At 35.0% G+C, this 19,023-nt stretch overlaps 1 protein-coding gene across 2 annotated transcripts in view; it reads right to left on the bottom strand.

Moving 5' to 3' along the window:
• Nucleotides 1-2,732: 2,732 nt before the first annotated feature.
• The window catches only part of LOC129000830 (uncharacterized), a 35,739-nt gene continuing 19,448 nt past the window's right edge, over nt 2,733-19,023 (bottom strand). For both annotated transcript variants that reach the window (XM_054427873.1, XM_054427874.1), the window contains exons 6-13: nt 16,279-16,575; nt 15,589-15,811; nt 13,470-13,688; nt 12,286-12,430; nt 11,467-11,633; nt 9,264-9,360; nt 7,403-7,633; nt 2,733-2,979 (exon numbers count right to left, since the gene is read on the bottom strand). In XM_054427873.1, coding sequence (XP_054283848.1) covers nt 7,458-7,633; nt 9,264-9,360; nt 11,467-11,633; nt 12,286-12,430; nt 13,470-13,688; nt 15,589-15,811; nt 16,279-16,575 — 1,324 coding nt within the window. In that variant the 3' untranslated portion in view covers nt 2,733-2,979; nt 7,403-7,457. The remainder of the gene's footprint in view (nt 2,980-7,402; nt 7,634-9,263; nt 9,361-11,466; nt 11,634-12,285; nt 12,431-13,469; nt 13,689-15,588; nt 15,812-16,278; nt 16,576-19,023) is intronic.

Below are 19,023 nucleotides of genomic sequence, written 5' to 3' on the forward strand. Positions count from 1 at the left end.
TGCTAATGCACAACCACATTCAACAAAATATATCTTCATTTTAGAAGTTAGCCTCCGGATTACGTTGAACATATAAAATTGGTGTAAATACCTGCTTCGTAGTAATGTACTAATTGCAACTAGTTTCGACTTTCTACATCAAAGTCATCTTCAGGCGTCAAGGATGTAAAAAGGGTGGTCACTTCATATGAAGGTCGTCATTACACACAAGGATGACTAAAGGGTGGTCATTTCATATGAAGGTCATTATTACACACAAAGTACATGTGTGTAATGACGACCTTCATATGAAGTGACCACCCTTTTGACATCCTGGACGCCTGAAGATAACTTTGTAGAAAGTCGAAACTAGCTGCGACACTAGCAACATTTAGGATTACTACAAAGCAGGTATTTACACCAATTTAAAATATATGCAATAAGAGGCGTTTTTCTGTTTCCCAGAATAAAACTGGCCAAATAAATACCGTATTGAGGTAAATTTGGCCATGCACACAAAATAATGGAGGCTCATAATTTGAAATCTAATATTTTTTGTACATTCACATACATCGTAATCAATTAGCACTATTATCTTCCTTTGCGAACAAGTGTTGGCCTACCTCGTCCAATGCAAACTGCCGCTGAGTCAATTATCAATTCTTTGAGACCGCGACGCAAACTTGGGTACATTTTCTAATCTGAATATTAGTACAAGGTGAATGTGGAGTGAGTGAGATGATAAGGGGGATGTCTGTCATAAAGAAAAACATTCTAACAGTTGAGCTACGTCTTTCCAGTTAGAATAGGTACATATTTAAGTTTCCTTCTGAATTAAAAAGTTTTTGTTCCACAGAATTAAACAACAAATGTTTTGGCGACATCGATTACTTTGCTTTAAAGGTACAGAAACAGAACTAATATGTAAACAATTTTAAAATATATTTAAAAAAATGTAATCGTTTGACCACTAAAAGTACATAACATCCCAAGATTCCCACACTATAATAAAATATATTTTGTCTCTTTTCACACTCTAACATAAAAAATCTATGAAAACTATCAAAAGTTTAACTAAGCCTCATTTCCAGTATTTATAATGTGATTATATACAGCTCTTCAATTGGAATTGGTGGCATTAGGAGGTTTATTGAAAAAATGAGACCTTTCATTCAAGTGTGCGGGTGATAGGTTTGCAGGTTACGAATTTCCCAAAAGTTGGTGATCCATATTTGCCGTATGTATAGATAAATGATTCTACTTGGAAACAAAATAAAATGTTCCTTGAATTTTATAAAATAAATTTACTATAGTTGAAAACATGAAAACCTCATTTTAAAGTTTATGAGTACATTATTTCACAATTGAGGTAGTTATTTGTGGAAACAACTCGCAAAAAGCTGAATCAACTTTAGGTAGCCTACATCAAAAATCTAAATGAAATTTCACAAACATAATAATGAATCAAAATCTGAATATAATTCTTGATTTGTAATGTTTATGTTAATGCAACAACAGGTTTATAGGTTAAGTTAAGTTGATCGATGGTCAAAGGTTGGTTAAGTCTTAAGTCTAAAGTGATGAACGACAAATAGACACTGCACCAGCTGATCGATTTAGCAGTGTTGCCTACTTGTTTTCAGGCATACTCGTATTAACTTACGTGCCTTATACAAGCACACTAGTTTTGTATTGTTTGGTTGAAATACCAGAGTGCGGGAAAGTAAGTAAATGCAGGAATCAGCTACTTTGTTGTTTGCAGAAAGCCCGCATTGTAAGGTAACTGTAGGAAACAGTTTGTGTAACTAATGTGTGAAGTGGCACTTTGCTGCACATGAAATGTTTAGCTGCAGGCGATTGTGGAAAATTTCGTAAAATGCAGCAAAGGCTTTTTGCGCTCGTGTTACACATTATATTTTTCCTACAGTAACTAAAAAGCATTGAAATAATTAGTCTTTCAAACACCAAACAACAAGTTTTAGGATAGATTAAATCCAAGCGTTGAACGAAATGGGAAACACTGCAACAGCTGATCGTAGTCGTAGTATCTTTAAGTTTTGCCAACCTATTTTCAAGCGTACACGTATTACGTGCCTATTAAATGCACGTTGTTTTGTGTTGTTTAGTTGGAATACTTGAGTACGGCAAAAGTAAGTAAATGTAGCTATTAGCTACTTTGCGTGCTATAATCAGTATAAGAAAGCCGGCTTTGTCCAAGGCTACTGAAAAAAGGTTATGAAGTCACCTGCTGACCCCCGTCGGTGCTGCTTTTAATTCACACTGCTGCCACATGTAAAATTCTTTGTTGTTGTTGTTTGTTTTTCTGAAGAGGTTCTGTGAAAATAAATAATTGAAAAACAATCAACAAAAACAAAGAATTTTAAAAGCAGCACCGACCGGGTCGGCGGGTGACGTCATATGCACGACTGAGGCATCCTCTTTTTCAGTAGCCTTGGGCTTTGTTAGGTAACTGTAGGAAAAATAAATTATAACTACTTTTAATACTTTAATACTTTTTTTTGAAATGGTGAGCATACGAAAGAAGGTATTTTAAGCCAAGTTTGAATAGAGATGAGTGTGTAGGATGGGTGGCGCAATCTTTTGGTCTTGTTAGTGACTAAGTCCGACATATTCCTTAGACACAGCTGTTAATAAATAGCCCTTATTTAATTACAGCTGTTAAAATACTGTTCGGCTAGCCACAATATAAGTTGTAATCAGTCGAGCTTTGGCAAAAACCTTAAAGGGCAAGGTAAAAAAGAAACAACCATTTATTAAATGTTTATAACAATATCTATAAAAGAAGCACAACAGTCATTATATCTAAAAAAAAAATAGATTCACTCAGTTGAAAGTCAACTTTTTTCTATACATTTATTTACAGTTGAGTTTCACTAACATAACATATGTTCTATCTTCTAACATTGACTTTGGATGTTGCAGTAGACGTCCCATGCAAATGGACCAGATGTAGCTTGAGTGTGATTACTCAAACTGAACCTAAAGCAGTGAATCTCCCATAGGGTATGCTACTATTTAAGTTGCAGCTTATTTGTTTATATTGCTTTTCATAGGTCTACTATTATCAGTGATGTAGAAGGGCAGGAATGGCGTTCCCACTCTTTATAGGCAACCCATATACAATGTTTGTTAGCGTTCCTGCACTGGAAAATTTACTACTACACTACTGCCCTACTCTGATAGTAGGTTGGCACATAAAAGATGCTACAGATGCGTAATAGAACAAAAAATAGAAAGAAGAGTGTATTTTACTGTATCATGCTCAAGCAAGGCCCCACTAGAAAAACATGCCATGCTGCAGCACGGGCAGCGCAACACTACGTCACAGTGGTGAATAGTTGTACTAAACTTTGACCATTAAAATCTGACAAACAGCCAGCTTATTTACCTAAATCATGTGGGATATTACAGTGAATCTATCAACAAATCCATCCACTAGTGTGACGTCATGGATCCTGCAGCATGGCCTGTTTTTCTAGTGCCCCCTGTCTTGGCTCAAGTCAGTGGCTCAACTGAACTACCATATTTTTTATTCTAGAACTACATAAAGATTTAACATGGCAATGTAATGTCTACTGCAACGTACATACATAGTCAAAGATTCTACATTCTTGTAGATAAGATAAGTTACTTTAAACAACAAAATGTATTAAACAAATATTAGTGACTAGTATCCAAATCAGTATTATTTATGAGGAACACTGGTTACCTATAAAATAAAAGGTCCATAGTCAGTATATATAGATTATAAGATATCTATTCTAAATCTACATTATTTATTGAACTTATTACCCATTTCAAAGAATTGTATAGGTAAGTCATAACTATAGTAGATATATACAGCGATATCTACTTAGTTGTTAGCACTGTCAAATTGTTTTAGGAAACAGATCAAGCTCTGGAAGTTTTCTCAAAAAGGGTAAATCTTAATTTGCAAATCTGTTTATACCTGTCGTTCCATTTGTGAATGTAACATTTTAAACAGAGGTTTATAGCAAGAAAATCTTATCTAGGGCATATAGAGTATGATAATTGTGCTTATTTATAATTATTATACTCTGCAGACTAACCAGCAACTCAGAAATAAAAAAAATTCACCACAGTCAGAGCTCTCCCCTACAATAAGCCATCAATTTTCTACACCCTGGGTCAGAAATGTAGGTTTGGAAACTGCTCAGAGGCTTACAATCATGACAAATGTAAAATGTGAGCTCATCCGGGGCTGCAATTCTGACCATAGGAGGTTTAAAAAGAAGTGTATACTCCAACCAACACAACATTATACATCAATATTTTAAAATAAATAATAATAGATAGTTTACATATATTATGTTTAATTAAACCAACATAACCTTACAAATCTACAAGGATAAACAAATGTTCAACTTACTTGACTTCTATCTTTGAGTATTGATACCAATAGACATACCACCCCCATGTTAAAGTTGTCACCAGTTTTTCAATTAAAATCGTATGTCTAGTTGATATGAGCCACCGACAGATTATGCTGATCTAAATTACTAATTTCTGTCGAATACACAAACTATTTTACCAAGTCAAAATAATTAATTGACTTATTGTGAGCTATAACAACTGTTGTGACCCAGCAATTTGGCCTGCAATAAAATAATGAGGCTTGAAATAGAACTTTAGACACTAGCACATTCTGTGACTGGCTCATACAACTATGTTCTTTTTTAATAAAACAAATTTGTGACACCTGGGCCCTGTTTCATAAAACTACTAGTCTAGTATTTACTAGTGTAAAATACTAGTTACTAGTGTAGGGACTAGTATTACTAGTGGTTTTTACTAGTGTAGACAGCAATGTGTTTCATAAAGTTTTACTCTGGTAAATTACACTGGTAAATACTTGCCATTTTCTAACAACCTCTCTACACCCGTATTATTTGAAGTAGACTAGTATTTTTGGAAAGAGAGTTATTTCATTACTCACATCATTAAAAAAATGAATTATTATGTTCTTTTTGCAAGTGCAAATTGGCTCATGTTTGCAATTTAAGATAAAAATATATCTATGAGTGAGTGCTAAAATGATAATTAGATATAAATTACAATCAATAAATGTGGCGTAGTACAAAATGAGAGAAATTGTATAATGTATGTATAATCGCCCTATTACAATTAATTACAATTATAAGTTATCAATTTCTGTGAAATTTTAGTCTAATTTTACTTGAGTTAAATTTCATGGTTATATTAGCTATCACAGAGAAAAGATTTTTAAGCTTTGAGAGAAACCAAATTAAAACCGCATACCGTATTGCATATAAAGATGTAACAAATGTATCCAACATTGCAACATTAATCAGATTATTTTACACCCAAGGCTCTCGGTGTTATTTAAAGACATTTTAATAGGAAATATTAGTAAGACAATTTTAAAGAGGAGTTGCATTGTATTTTTTGAGGTGCTTATTATTTGCTTCCCTAAATAGCTAAAACCCTGTGATGCACTAACAATTTTGTAGGCCTATTGTTGATTTTTGGGTGTTGAACTGAACTGCTTATCATAAAAACATTACTTTTAATCCATTTTGGTATTCGGAGTTTATTATTCAAAGTAATAAAAAAATTATATGTTGATTAAGTTATTTTAATGTAAAAACATGTAAAAGTTTAATTAATGGAATAAAAAGTATGGTGAGTGGCACGGATTTGAACGAGGGCCCGCCACATGACTATAGTTCGGCCGCTTAGAAAACGACCTCCTCCAGCATTGGTTTAGGATTAGCGCGCAGGTCGTTTTCTAAGCGGCCGAGCTATAGCGAGAACTCCACCTCTGAGCTACGCCCTGCCGTAGCGACAATGCCATGTTTTAATGTACTTGAAAACCTACTTCTCCATTGCTTATAACGGCATTGCAATTATTTGTTACATCAATAAACGTTTAGGCTTATTATTCATGGTTTGTAGACTCAAAATTAGAATATCACCAAATGGTTTTTAACCCAAATATCTTTATGCATTCGAATATTTGAAAACATAGGTAAGGGTACTTGAAACCGTTCCAATAAACAAAATGTCCTTAGACGATTTAATTACATTCAAATTTTGAGCCTTCTTTTCTTTACTCATAGCAAGTTTAATTTTAAATGTCAGAATAAAAAAAAAACTATACAAATCACAGCGAATGCGGCAGCAACAGATCAACTTCCACCCAATTCTGTTGAGCGCCGCAACCGCAACTAGGCCTACAACCGGCTACTACAATGACCGTGTTGATTGCAGCGACGCGACGCCGCGCCGCGCCGGCGGGCTCATTGATGAACATAAATAATAGCAGTTTGATAAATAATGAGTGATTGTTTTACTTATGTGTCTATATAGTTATTAATTAAAAGAAAATACTGCGTTTCTACAACTATTTACTTTTTGTATCAAATGAAAACAAAATTAAAACCCTTTATAAAGGGTTTGAAAACCCGTGATTGAGGTTAGAAATTTGTTTTGAAAGTTTACCTTGTAAAGTTGGTCACGTGACTAGTAGTTTTGGTCACGCGACTAGTAAAATACACTAGTATTTACTAGTGGTATAAAAACGTTTATGAAACACAAATTAGTAGGACAGGTAAATACGGGACTAGTATTTACTAGACTAGTAATTACTAGATTAGTATTTTTATGAAACAGGGCCCTGGGGCCTTTTTCATAATAAAGTACAAACTAATATTATTAGTAAATCAGCTGATCGCCCAATGCATATCTAACGGAAATTACAAGTTACAAGTTGTAACTTGTAAAATGTAGTTTATTATGAAATAGGCCCCTGGTCTATATAGATGGGATGTCTACTTCAGTATCTAATACTCAATGCTTGTATCTAATGATCCTATGTATTTTATCTAATTACAGCTGTTTCAAACATCAACTAAGCTCATTAGGTTATGATTGGCTTATGAATGATGCACTCTTGACACATAAAACAGCTGTTGTTTGATAAAACTACTCAGGCAAGATATATTATTACTCACTATTGAGATGAATAGATTATAACTGGAGTCACTACTCTCCAGTTGTACATTAGAGAAAAGGGTGCCATCAAGATGGCTGCTTGTTGCCGTGGTTGGTCACACAGTCTTGGTTGGTTGGACTTGTCAAAAATAACCCCATCTGATTGGTTCGAATTTGACAGCTATCCAACCAACCGATCATAGGCCAACATAACAATACGAAAAACTGAAAAAAGCAGCAAAACAGTGGTGGCTTTTTAAACACATAGTGGTGACTCCAGTTGTAATTACAGCTCAGTGTAACTCCCCAACTGAGGAACATAGCTGGTGAGTAATACATCTTACATTTACCATTCAGGAGCTAACCCTGGCGTAAAAACTACCCATTAAAAAGGGTTAGGTAATGTAAACTGCTAATTTTGACCAACCCGAAGCCGAAGCAAATCCATCATGGATATTAAAGAACAGCTGGTGGTTGCCACATCAGCTGTCCAAGGATGATCGCGAAGGTCGTCTGCTGACTCCGGCTAGGGTGGCCAACTGTGTGATGTGTTTGTCAAAGTTGTAACTGACCACCGAGTGTTGTGGTGATATCTGGGTGTCTGACATGACTCCCAGCCTGACTGAGTCTCCATAGCTCATGATTGTCAGAGACAGACCTATGACAACAAAAACAAAGTATCTCAGATGCAATATGTAATTATTGTTGAACCTATTGACTTTTAGTGATTGAAATAGACATTCCATCTATCTGGAGAAAAGTAGCCAATTTGTTATCCTTATTGAATTTCATTAAAAAATCACACACAGTCAAGAGCTGATGTGATTATCTGACCAGCACAGAGTGTGTTGCTGATAACATTCAATTTCCTCCTTTAGTTTGTAACTATGATGCTTGAAGTAGCAAAGAATGCTTCATTGGCAACCCACTGGAGTCCCCATGCCAACTGAGGTCATTCAATGTAATTGACCTTTAGTTTGGCTTCATTAATAGTTTTTGTTTTCAATTACAAGTAATTGACACTAAAGCAATCCTTATGCGACTCAATAAATATACAACTCATTTGTTTATTTTTCCATCCCAGTTTCAAGAACTTTAATTATATTAGATTACCTTTATTGCAGCCTGTAGTTCTTGAGTAGGTAAGATGTTAATTTGTGTTACACAATCATATGCATTTTTCCACCTGGTGAACTCATTAGGAGTCTTCTACATTTATCTTCTTAACACTAACACTATAGTCTATATTTACACACACACACACAGTCATTCACTAGCATCGAGGTCTGGTTGGTCGGACAACGGACACGCGACAGAGTCACAGCAAGGTCTTTCTATCTCCTTTCATTTCTAGGACTGAGGATATTTTTGAATTTGGGCCGTTTGAAAGTTGAGGGTAGTTAAGACTTTCTTGATTTATGGTCGGGTGGGTGCTTTGATCTATGTAGTGTTGCCGGTTTCTTGCTGTGTTTCCATTTTTGTTAGTTTCTATGTCGTATATTAATTTGAAAATTGTAGAGCTGGTGTAGTCTTCATACATTTGTATTTACACGTTTCTATTTTTGGTACCTTTATTGTACTTTTTTAACGGTTTTGAATGGGTTTTCTTCAGAATCATGAAGGGATTGGGAAAAGTTATTTGACGTCTTAGATTATTCTTATGTAGGTATAATGTGTAAATATGTTTGTGTAATGTGTAAATATTGTCTATAGTGTTAGTGGTAAGAAGATGAATTAAGAAGACCCCTGAAGATGCTGCATCAGGAGGAGAATTGCATAAGGTAACACAATTATCTTACCTACTCAAGCATACAAAAACAACGGTAATCTAATATGACTATAACTTACCATTATTTGATCCAAATACTGGCAACAGATTAAACACGACTAAACTTTACATACCTCGTCTTGCAGTTCAAATATAGTGTTTGAAGTCCACTACATATGTTTCGCCATATATGGCATTCTCAAGTGGTTACAGAAAACATTTTATCCAATTTGGACTCGTCAACATGTTACTTCAAATACGAAAATATTCAAGACGAGGTATGTAAAGTTTAATCTATACTACGCAGTTCAGGGGCTACAAAATGGAATTTAGTTAAACACGATCTGTAAATCCATCTATTAATAGTTGTTCAAGATATACCAGTAAAACAAAAAAATATATTACTAAGCTCAAATGTTTGACACCAAACTGTTTTAGCGAATTTCCAATATAGGGACCTATTTAATATTGTTACAAGAATGCATACTACTACTAAATACGAAAGTAAAGTTTCTTTTACTTATGTTGGCCTGTGGAGGCCTCCAGTACATTATCCCCTCCACTTCCTGTCCCCACAACATCCGTCTTCTCTTCTTCTCCGTGCTGGTAGCGTCAACCTAAATACCATTGTATAAAATGTAGATAAAATAATACCCCCACTGCAGCAAACCTGCCGACTAAGCGAATTTCCATTTATCTGAATTGATTTTCAATTAAATCTATTTAAATAACATTCTTGGTTTAACAAATACCTAGGTTTGTTGCTACAAGGAAACTAATAAAGTGTGTTTTTTAGTAAAATATTAAAAGCTTAGTATAAAATAAATAAATTTGCCAAGTTTGATCAAAATATATCCATAAACAAGCAAACTACAACATTTTATAATATTCTCCATAAGAATAACATGGGAAATTTAAATTTACAATTTTTGAATTTTCTTTGTTATTAATACACAAGGAAACCTGTACAAGGGTTCCTGGGTACAAAAACACTTCGATATACTAAATTATTTGTTTTTTAAGCTATTTAAAAAGGTCTAGAGAGAAATTTGGAAATTTTGTGTTTTGAGGGTCAAAAATGAGAAAACCCAATTTTTACCCCATAAAACCCCCCGTAAATCCCGTTTCCATGGTCCGATCATGCTGGTTCGCGAACTCATTCAAGTTTATCCCACATTACACCTTTAAAACCAAATTTCATCAAAATCGCACAAAAATTACTCAAGTTATCGCGTTCACGGAGATATATATATATCTATCTAATACGCAAGTAGGTTTTTTGTGACAATTACTCCTCCGAAACTACTGAACCGATTGACATGTTTTTGCTGTCATTGAAAAGAGCGTAACGTGAAGATGTGCTGGAAACTTTCTTTTTTGGGAAATTAATTAGAGAGTGAGGTCCTGGGGCCCTTTAAAGTTCGTATTTCTCAATAAGATTTTAACATGGGAAACAAACATTGTTATGAAACTCCAGAGAAGAAGAACATATGTTAATTAATTTTAAAACAGTCAATAAGTTTGCTAATTTAACAGTTTGCTACAAACATTTACTGACTTGGTTGAAGTTGAAATGAAATATTTACTATTTGAATTTGGGTTGGCGTAAATATTATAATGGAAAAAAGCGAGAGAGCCTTGATAATTTGATTTACTAAAAAGAAAACTGAATTAACACTGTGCTGCATTTCTTAGTAATCATTGATAGAGCCGATTTGCAAACTATGGAAACATAGGAAAGTCAGAACACCACCAAGGAGAAGAAATAGAAATAATGTTTTTTATTTTTAGAATTTATAATCGTTATTATGGACAACCTAATGCGGCTATGATTAAGGATATTTGTAGAAAACACTAAAAAAAAGATCAGCTTTAGAAAAATTATCAGATATTTACAAGAAATGTTGATTATATTGATCTGTTATGTACATCTTGAGTATTTGCATAATCTTTGAGTTGAATCTTTTAAAGTCATCAGAAATTATGACTGTTATTTGTTTTAAAATAACACTGTAATACTTAGCAATTGCTCAAATTCGAGCAACAGGTACAATAATAAAAAAAAACCTGAGAATACCAAATTGTTAAAAAAAATTATGATAAGTAAAGGAAGTAAAACCATATTTTGGAAATTATAAGGGGAGATGAGAAATCAATTTGATAATACTTAAATTTAATAGGTAGGTACTCTTAGTTAATAGTACCCACGCTAAAAATATTGTTAAAACTTTTGAATCAAGTTTCAACCGGACTCAGTCATTGCACAAGTTTTAATTAAACTCCCATCTGAAGTGATAGTTAATCATCTGAAGTTATTTACAGTTTACTGCCTTCAACTTAGTTACTTAAAATTTAAGCAGTTGAGGGGAAGTTCCCCCACCACTGTTTTGCTTAATGTATGTTGCAGCTGATTGACGTTTTGGCAAACCTCACCCTTTTGAGTTATGGTGTTGTTTTTAAAGGCAGTATCAAGTGGAGGGAATGGATTTCTTCTCCTAAAACCGCCTAAATTTGTGAACGGAGTATAAAACTACTCTAAATCAATGTATTTCATAAGTAAGTACCCTACATACTTAACTGATGCAAAATAAATGAAAATGTGATAGTTAAATAGTATGAGAGTAATGTCAACCTATACAATACAAGAAACTTGTTGATTTTTAGTTATTAGGTTGAAGCAAAACATAAATTAATCTTCAATAAATCATGACAGGTCTACCAACCTGTGTGATTGTGACGGCATATCTCCGAGACAGGAGGTTTAGGATGATCCGAGCAATGATTGAAGGGAAGATCTTGGGAATTATAGAGTGGTCGAGACCAAACAATGACGCTAGGTAGAGAGGGGCCTGGTTAGCTCGCGCCCTGAACAGAGCTGCTTGTACAATTCCTACATGCAGAAAATACATATTAATGTCAAAGATATATACAACTGGGTTTCAATGATCAACAGCAAAATTGTTATTAAGGTATGCATGAACACAATCACAATACCAAAACATTTAGTTACAGTACTAATTTTTGTAATTTTGGCTTTGTTGTATGTTTACTTTCTACAATATAAGGATTCATATTTGTAATACAACGGCTGCCCATAAACTAAGGTCTCCATTGAACCCCCCATCATGATCAAAACAAAGTACGGAATTTATATCAGGGTAAAAGTATCTCATTTGTAGCAGTAGAATAAAGTAAGTGCAAAAATCTCTGTTTTCCATTTTTATACAGCATGAATACTCGTCTCTTATCCATTACAAATTCAACTATATTTACTCTTTTTTTATTGTATTTCTATGAACTGGCAACAGCACAGGCATCTGTTCAAACTTTCTAACAGAACTTAATACACATTGAGGTTCTTATCGCCTAATTAACACAGATTTATTTTGGATGTCATTGAGCTGATTGAAACCCTGCAAAACTTAGTTTATTTTAAGTTCGGTTTTTTCCCTGTGGTTGCATATTTTATGAAATACTCAATGATAAAGTGTTAAAAAACCCTCGCTATTGTTTAGTTGAACATGATCCAGTGATTCACAGACCCAAGTTTTCGAAAGGCTCTTCAGGCAGCCACAATGGCAGGTCTAGGCACAACAAGCCTCCCTCGTGTGGCACAGAGCTGGCTGACTGAGCCAGTAGCTTCTCCTGAGGAATGAAGCGAGCCGTCGTCATCACCATTTGTGGAACCTGCAGATCACCACAGACATCCTGATTAAACATGGTTGTCTTCAGTATTTGAAATGTAAACATGTCCAATTCATCTTAACACTTAAGTGCAGTGATCCGTCAAAACTTAACCTACAGTAGACACCCTGTAGTTCGGCCACCGTGGGATTGGAACACCGGCAGGACTACAAAACAGCTGGACTAACCGGATGTATTATCAAAGGTTAAAAATACTGTTTTAAATTAATTATCAATGGCTAAAATCAATAAATATAAATAATTTAATATTTTTTTACTGAGACTAACCAAAATTAATCTTCTGTTTTGACTTCTCTTTCTTGAATTAATGTCTTTTTGTTTCCATTTAATGATGAGTTTTTGCTACACTGGACTAGTTTTGCCTTATAGTCTTTGTTCATTTTCACCATACAGCAAACACAACGCTCACCCCGTTCAAACCGCAAAACAATCTAATACACAAAAAAATATCTGCCTTAAAAAGGCATTATGTTGTAATATAAAATAACATACTCATATAAAATCACAGATTAGAACGGACTGTTTAACACACCCGTTTAACACAGGTAAAGTGCAACCGATCTGATTTAGAAGCACCCTTCAACTAAACTGTTTACTGCTATGGTCGGAAATTAAACATCAAGTTGAATTGTGTCGAAGGTCATTCGCCCTAGATGATGTGACTGATCCTCCTGAGACTGACGGGACCATCCAGCAACCAATCCAACCAAAGCTGAAATAGAGGGAGTCTACATACACATAAGAAATGCACTGGTAACTGTTGATTATTTTTTCCTCCATCAACAAACTCGGTTATCAAGTATGTTTTCAGTCCAGTAGCCAATTCGTCAGGCTGTCTTCAGGTTCCTTCCTAATAGCATTTTCAGTTCCTCTGGTTGTAGAGGACAGGACCCTTTTACGGAGGTTTCTGTTTGTAAAGAGTGGAATTTTGTTCATCTAAGTGGCGTGACCAATAAGTAAAGCCTACAAACATTGAGCAAAAAAGCTTCTAGAAATATAACAAACATTTAACAAAACTCACTTTAAACCCTAAATATCTGAAGTAATCTCTGAGGCTGGCCGACACAGCCGCCAACATGATCTCACAGGACGAGGCTCCAGTGGCAGTGTGTATGCGATGGATGAACTCTAATGGCACAGGCTCCGACCAGCTGACTGCCTTACGACCACACAGTGACACGGTCTGCAAGTGGTGACTGTCCACACCCGGCTTAGGGAACAGTAACTCTCTCAGCAGCACCTGGACAATTGACAACACCAGTGTGAGGGCATAACACTGAGGAGTATGAGAATACACCTTTCAAAACTAGCAGTGGAAAAACGTTGTACCACTGTGTTTGCCCAAACATCATGTGTGAAGGTAAAAAACAGTTTGTGAGTTTCTCCTAAATCTCAATATGTATGAACATATTTAATTATTATAGTTGATTCGGGGTATCATTTTGATTATTGTTATTGATTACAATTTTTATTAATGGACAGTCTAAATGACATAATTTTAATATTGTATTGTACTAAATATGTTTTTGTTGAACCTATCACATAAATGTTTTTTTCACTTAACTTAAGAATGTTTCTGAATCACATCTGTATGGTATTAGACCCAAATGCTTATTTATGTTACGCAATTTTATTTTCCTTACCTGACATAGTGGGCTTTCTTGCACTGATTAAAGTAGCTAATTGCTGCATTTACTCACTTTTTTTTTTTTTTAAGAGGTTGGCGGCCTCTTTTAACCTTGCACTTGCCCGTCCACATAGACTAAGCGCCCGTGCGTGGATTGTTTGCAGCAAAGCAAGGAGTGAGCCGGTACAGTACAAAGGTGAACTGTACTGATAAAATGTTATCGGCAGTGACCAGGATCCGAACCCACGACATCGCTGCCTTGGGCCCGAAGTCCGCGACGCTACCTACTGAGCCACCGACTCACTAAATCGCACTAAATCTTTTGCCACACTAATTTTTTTTGCCGCACTCCAGTATTCCAACCAAACAACACAAAACAGTGTGCTTTTGTTAGGCATGTAATAAGTGTATGCCTGAAAATAAGTTGGCAACACTTAAAGATGTACTACGACTACGATCAGCTCTGGTGCAGTGTCTCCCATTTCATTCAATGCTTGGATCTAACCTAGCCTAAAAACGTGTTGTGGTTTTATAGTGTTTGAAAGACTAATATATATATGCTTTATAGTACCCTAACTGTAGGAAAAATAGAATGTGTAACAAAAGTGCAAAGTGCCTTTGCTGCACTTGAGAATCTTTTCACACTTGCCTGCCGCTAAACATTTCTCCCATGTGCAGCAAAGCACCACTTCACACACTAGTTACACAAATAACTATAGAATTAATGAATTCCTATAATTATTTTATTAAGAGGAATTTAATCTGTGACTATTAGCCTAAATAAAAAATGAGCAATTGCTTATAAAATAATGTAATAGTATATTACATTTAGTGATGCATGATTGTGAAATGCATAAACAATCAAAATGTTCCTTATCTCATTATGTTCCGTTTATCGATTGCTTTGATTGCTTAGAAGAGGTTTGTACAATCAAAATATGTTTCTTTGATTGTTGCATTTATTTAGCCTAAACGTCTGTCTCCAACTGTCTACAGCTCATGAGCTCTCACGAGGATGTTACGTATAATTCTTTTTGTCTAGATTTCTTATAGAATATTATTGTCTACATCATATAGGCCTACTGCTGACATTTGAATAAAAACTTACGTCACTCCGTCATCTCAGCAGCAATAGAAAATCATTTTTGTTAGCATAACATTACAAGAACTTTCAGACTCACTATAAACATTTCAATACATACAAGCATTTTGTTTATAAAATATTTCGTCAACATTTTTTATTGCAAACCTATTGCGGCTAAGACAATAATGTAATGTCTTCCTCTTTTTTTAAGTAGAAAATTATAATAATAATAATCTTAATTTGTCATAAGGATACATTTAGATCATTGACAAAGACAAAATCATCATCGCATACATCATTCGTCAAACAAAAGAAAACAACACTTTCAATATTATGAAAAAAACATTAGGCCTTAATAATTAAAATATGTTCATATCAAGACTAAACAAACAACAATAATTAAGGACCAAGCAAACGAGTTTCACCTACTCTTGGTGCGGTTATGATGACTTTGCTGAGGTAGACTAGCTCACGAAGTACATGATATCCCAGTATCATCCAGTAGAAGTAGACTGGAATGTTGAGTGCGAGTCGGAGCAGTTGGAGGGAAGAGTTGACTAAGATCCACCAGACCCACATGAGAACTGCTCTGGTCACCACAACCGGGTGAAACGTCATGAGCAGCGATCGCCAGAACAGCCGAGCAGTCAATCTGTGAAATGGTAACATTAAGTCTCGGACAGCTCTTGAATTGTTGTCAGATGAGTATCAAGTCCTTTCCTTAGCTTTGAAATAGTTCAGTGTGTTCAACGTATTATAAAATAATCTGGAAATTTTAACAATTCTTCTTTTATAAAACGGTAAGGAAGATTTCGCACAGCAAAATAACCCAGAGGAGGATGCGTCAAAAAGAGGAGAGTCTGTCTATAGCAGGATTCAGGTGCTTTAAAACAATACTAGTCTAACCTCAGTTTATTAACATTATGCTTATTAGTTTTGTTTTATACTGTATATAGATACTACGTTCTTCTGGTATATGATTCCTATTGAACTAAGTATATGTAAATTATCCTCCTACTAATATATTCACAATAAGGAAACCCTCCAATTCTCACGCTTTCCCTTCAAAACGACAAGAGATTCAAATATGAATCAAACATAAAACGCGTATTTACTCACCCTCTCCTCCTAGTCTCATTCTTGATGATGGCCACCAGGTTTCCGTTCTCATTGCGGATGTGTATCTTGATGATGGAGACAACCACAATGGCCGCGAGGATGATGAAGCTCTTCAGTGTAGGGGTGCTGCAGGTGATCTTCGGGTTCTCCAGGGGGTCGTAGACTGAGACAAGCTCATTCCAGGAGTTGGAGAACGACTCACACACGTGTTGGTAGACCTGGGGAATGGCCACGGGTGTTTTGAATGTTCCAGACAGCAAGTGCTCATGGTCTAGATACTCTTCTACCTCTTCCGACCTGGAAGTAAATATTGACAGTAAATCACATGGAAATTGTACAAAAAAATGCGTTGTACACAAATTATAGATTACATAATGTTTTAAAACGGAAAAGAATTAGGAAACTTGTTCATCTACGGTTAAAAGCACATTGTAATTATTATACTTTAAGCTGACAAATTTATTCAAAAAATGTTGCAAGGAATTTACAGAAATGAAATTTATTAATATTGTGTTAACTTAATCTTTGACAAATTTACTTCCTTCCATGATGAGCTTGATTCCAATTAATTAATGGTTTTGGGTATTTTAGTTGTTTTGTTTTAATTCAAGGCCACTGCCACAAGATACATTCTGCAAACAAACATTGAATATCAGGACAAAAGAAAAGATACCCCCACTGCAGGAAACCTGCAGACTAAGCAAATTTCAATCTGTCTGATTGGATTTCTACTACTCATATATTTCCATTAACCCGTTGTGTGCTATGCAACGAGACATCGTTGTTTACTAAAATCTCTAAGGGATGTAGAGAGGAAGGTTATTTTTTAAAAAAGTAGCAAAACGGCCATTGGTGACCTGCATGTTCATAGGATACACTAACAACCACTTAGCTAAAAGATTCGCCCAATCCGATAATTCAAGGTGTATGTCGAAACGATGGAGTAAAAACTGGAATTCAAGCTGACGTCAAAAATTTCAAACAGATGGCGCACCCGACGGCACTACAACCTAGTTGTTCAATGCCTTACTAGGTAGCAGCACTAGTTAGTCACGGACTATTTAAATGATTTTTTTCAGCTGAACCACAACAGTGGGGTCGCCGGAATTTCATCCCCCTGGAATTTTACCCCCTGAGCAAAGCTGACGTCACTATGACGTAGAAACCTGAGCGTACGCGGGCGGAATTTCCCCCCCCCCCCCCCCCGCGGATTTGGAAGTCTAATGAAAATAGACAGAGCGTGATTAATTAGATTAGCAATAATAACCGGAATTTTACCCCCAGTCCACATAAATGGCATTTAGAGAACTGAAGATGTATGGGCCGGATTTTTACCCCCGGAACTTTACCCCCGGATTTTTACCCCCCGGAATTTTACCCCCTGGCTGGATATAGAAATTATTAAGAATGATTGATTTTCTCATTTCTGTTTTTATTTAACTGTAAACATTTTATTATTAAGTAGCCTATCTTTTTTATTTATTTTGTAATCTCAACTAACTAAACAGAATTCACTGTTTAATTTTGATGTTCGGGATTTGCGTTTGGTGCGAATTATTGGTTAATAAGGATGTAAAATAAACTGAGTAGGTAGCTAATTTAAATGATAATTGGGTGAACATCTCTTAAACGATTTCATTGTACCACCGTGAAACACAATGTATTTCGTTGCTAATAGTACAATTATCCAAAACAAAAACATTGTTTTACCACGGTTGTATAATAAATCGTCAAAAAAATCTTCGAAACAATTACCATTCAGATGTTTGTTGATACGTCATATAAACCAACAGTTTGGCTTCAAAGATCGAATCCTGATACTCGGATCTCAAAATTAAAAATTAAAACCTGTTTGATTAGTTGATGTTACAAATAAATTAAGATAGGCTACTTAATAATTAAATGTTTGCTATTAAATTAAAACTGAATGAAGATAAGTAACCATTCTCACTAATTAATATATCTGGTCTTGGGGGTAAAATTCCAGAGGTAAAATTCGGGGGGTAAAATTGATTAATAAAATAGTGAAAACAATACAGTGACAATTCCAAAATACCCCCGCCGCAGCAAACCTGCAGACTAAGCGAATTTCCATTTGCCTGATTGGATTTACACTAAAATACCTCCTTAAAAATATCACATTTATTCCCTATTTAAATAGAATCAGTTTAACACATACTTAGGTTTGCTGCAACAGGGAGGGTAAAAGTGTTTTTTTTTGTAAAATGTTAATAGTTAGTAAGAAGTAAAAACATTTTCCAAATTTGGGCAAAATATGTTAATAAACAAGCAAACTACAACAGTTTACTTATTCTCCATAAGAATAACATAAGAATTTTAAATTTACAATTTTTTGGAATTTTCTCCGTAACTATTAGGCGCATTATAACGCTTCAATATACTAAATTATTTGTTTTTTTAAGCTCTACAAAATTGTTTGGAAAGAAATTGCAAAATTTTATGTTTTTTGGGTCAAAAATGGAAAAAACCCATTTTTACCCCATAAAAGCCCCCATAAACCCCCGTTCCCATGGTCCGATCATGCTGGTTCGCGAACTCGTTCGAATAAATGTAGGTTTACACGTTTGTACCAAATTTCATCAAAATCGGATCATTTTTGCTCGAGTTATCGCGCTAACGGACACATATATATATATATATATATGAATTTGAACGGATGGTGTTTTTGGCCTCTAGGGACCTCAAAATGAAAAAAAAAATCGGTCCCGGGTCCAGGTCTTACCT

The sequence above is a fragment of the Macrosteles quadrilineatus genome, unplaced genomic scaffold (genome assembly GCF_028750875.1).
Source record: "Macrosteles quadrilineatus isolate MER2022 unplaced genomic scaffold, UCM_ALF_1.0 Scaffold_8__2_contigs__length_117827958, whole genome shotgun sequence".
Classification (NCBI taxonomy): Eukaryota; Metazoa; Arthropoda; class Insecta; order Hemiptera; family Cicadellidae; genus Macrosteles; species Macrosteles quadrilineatus.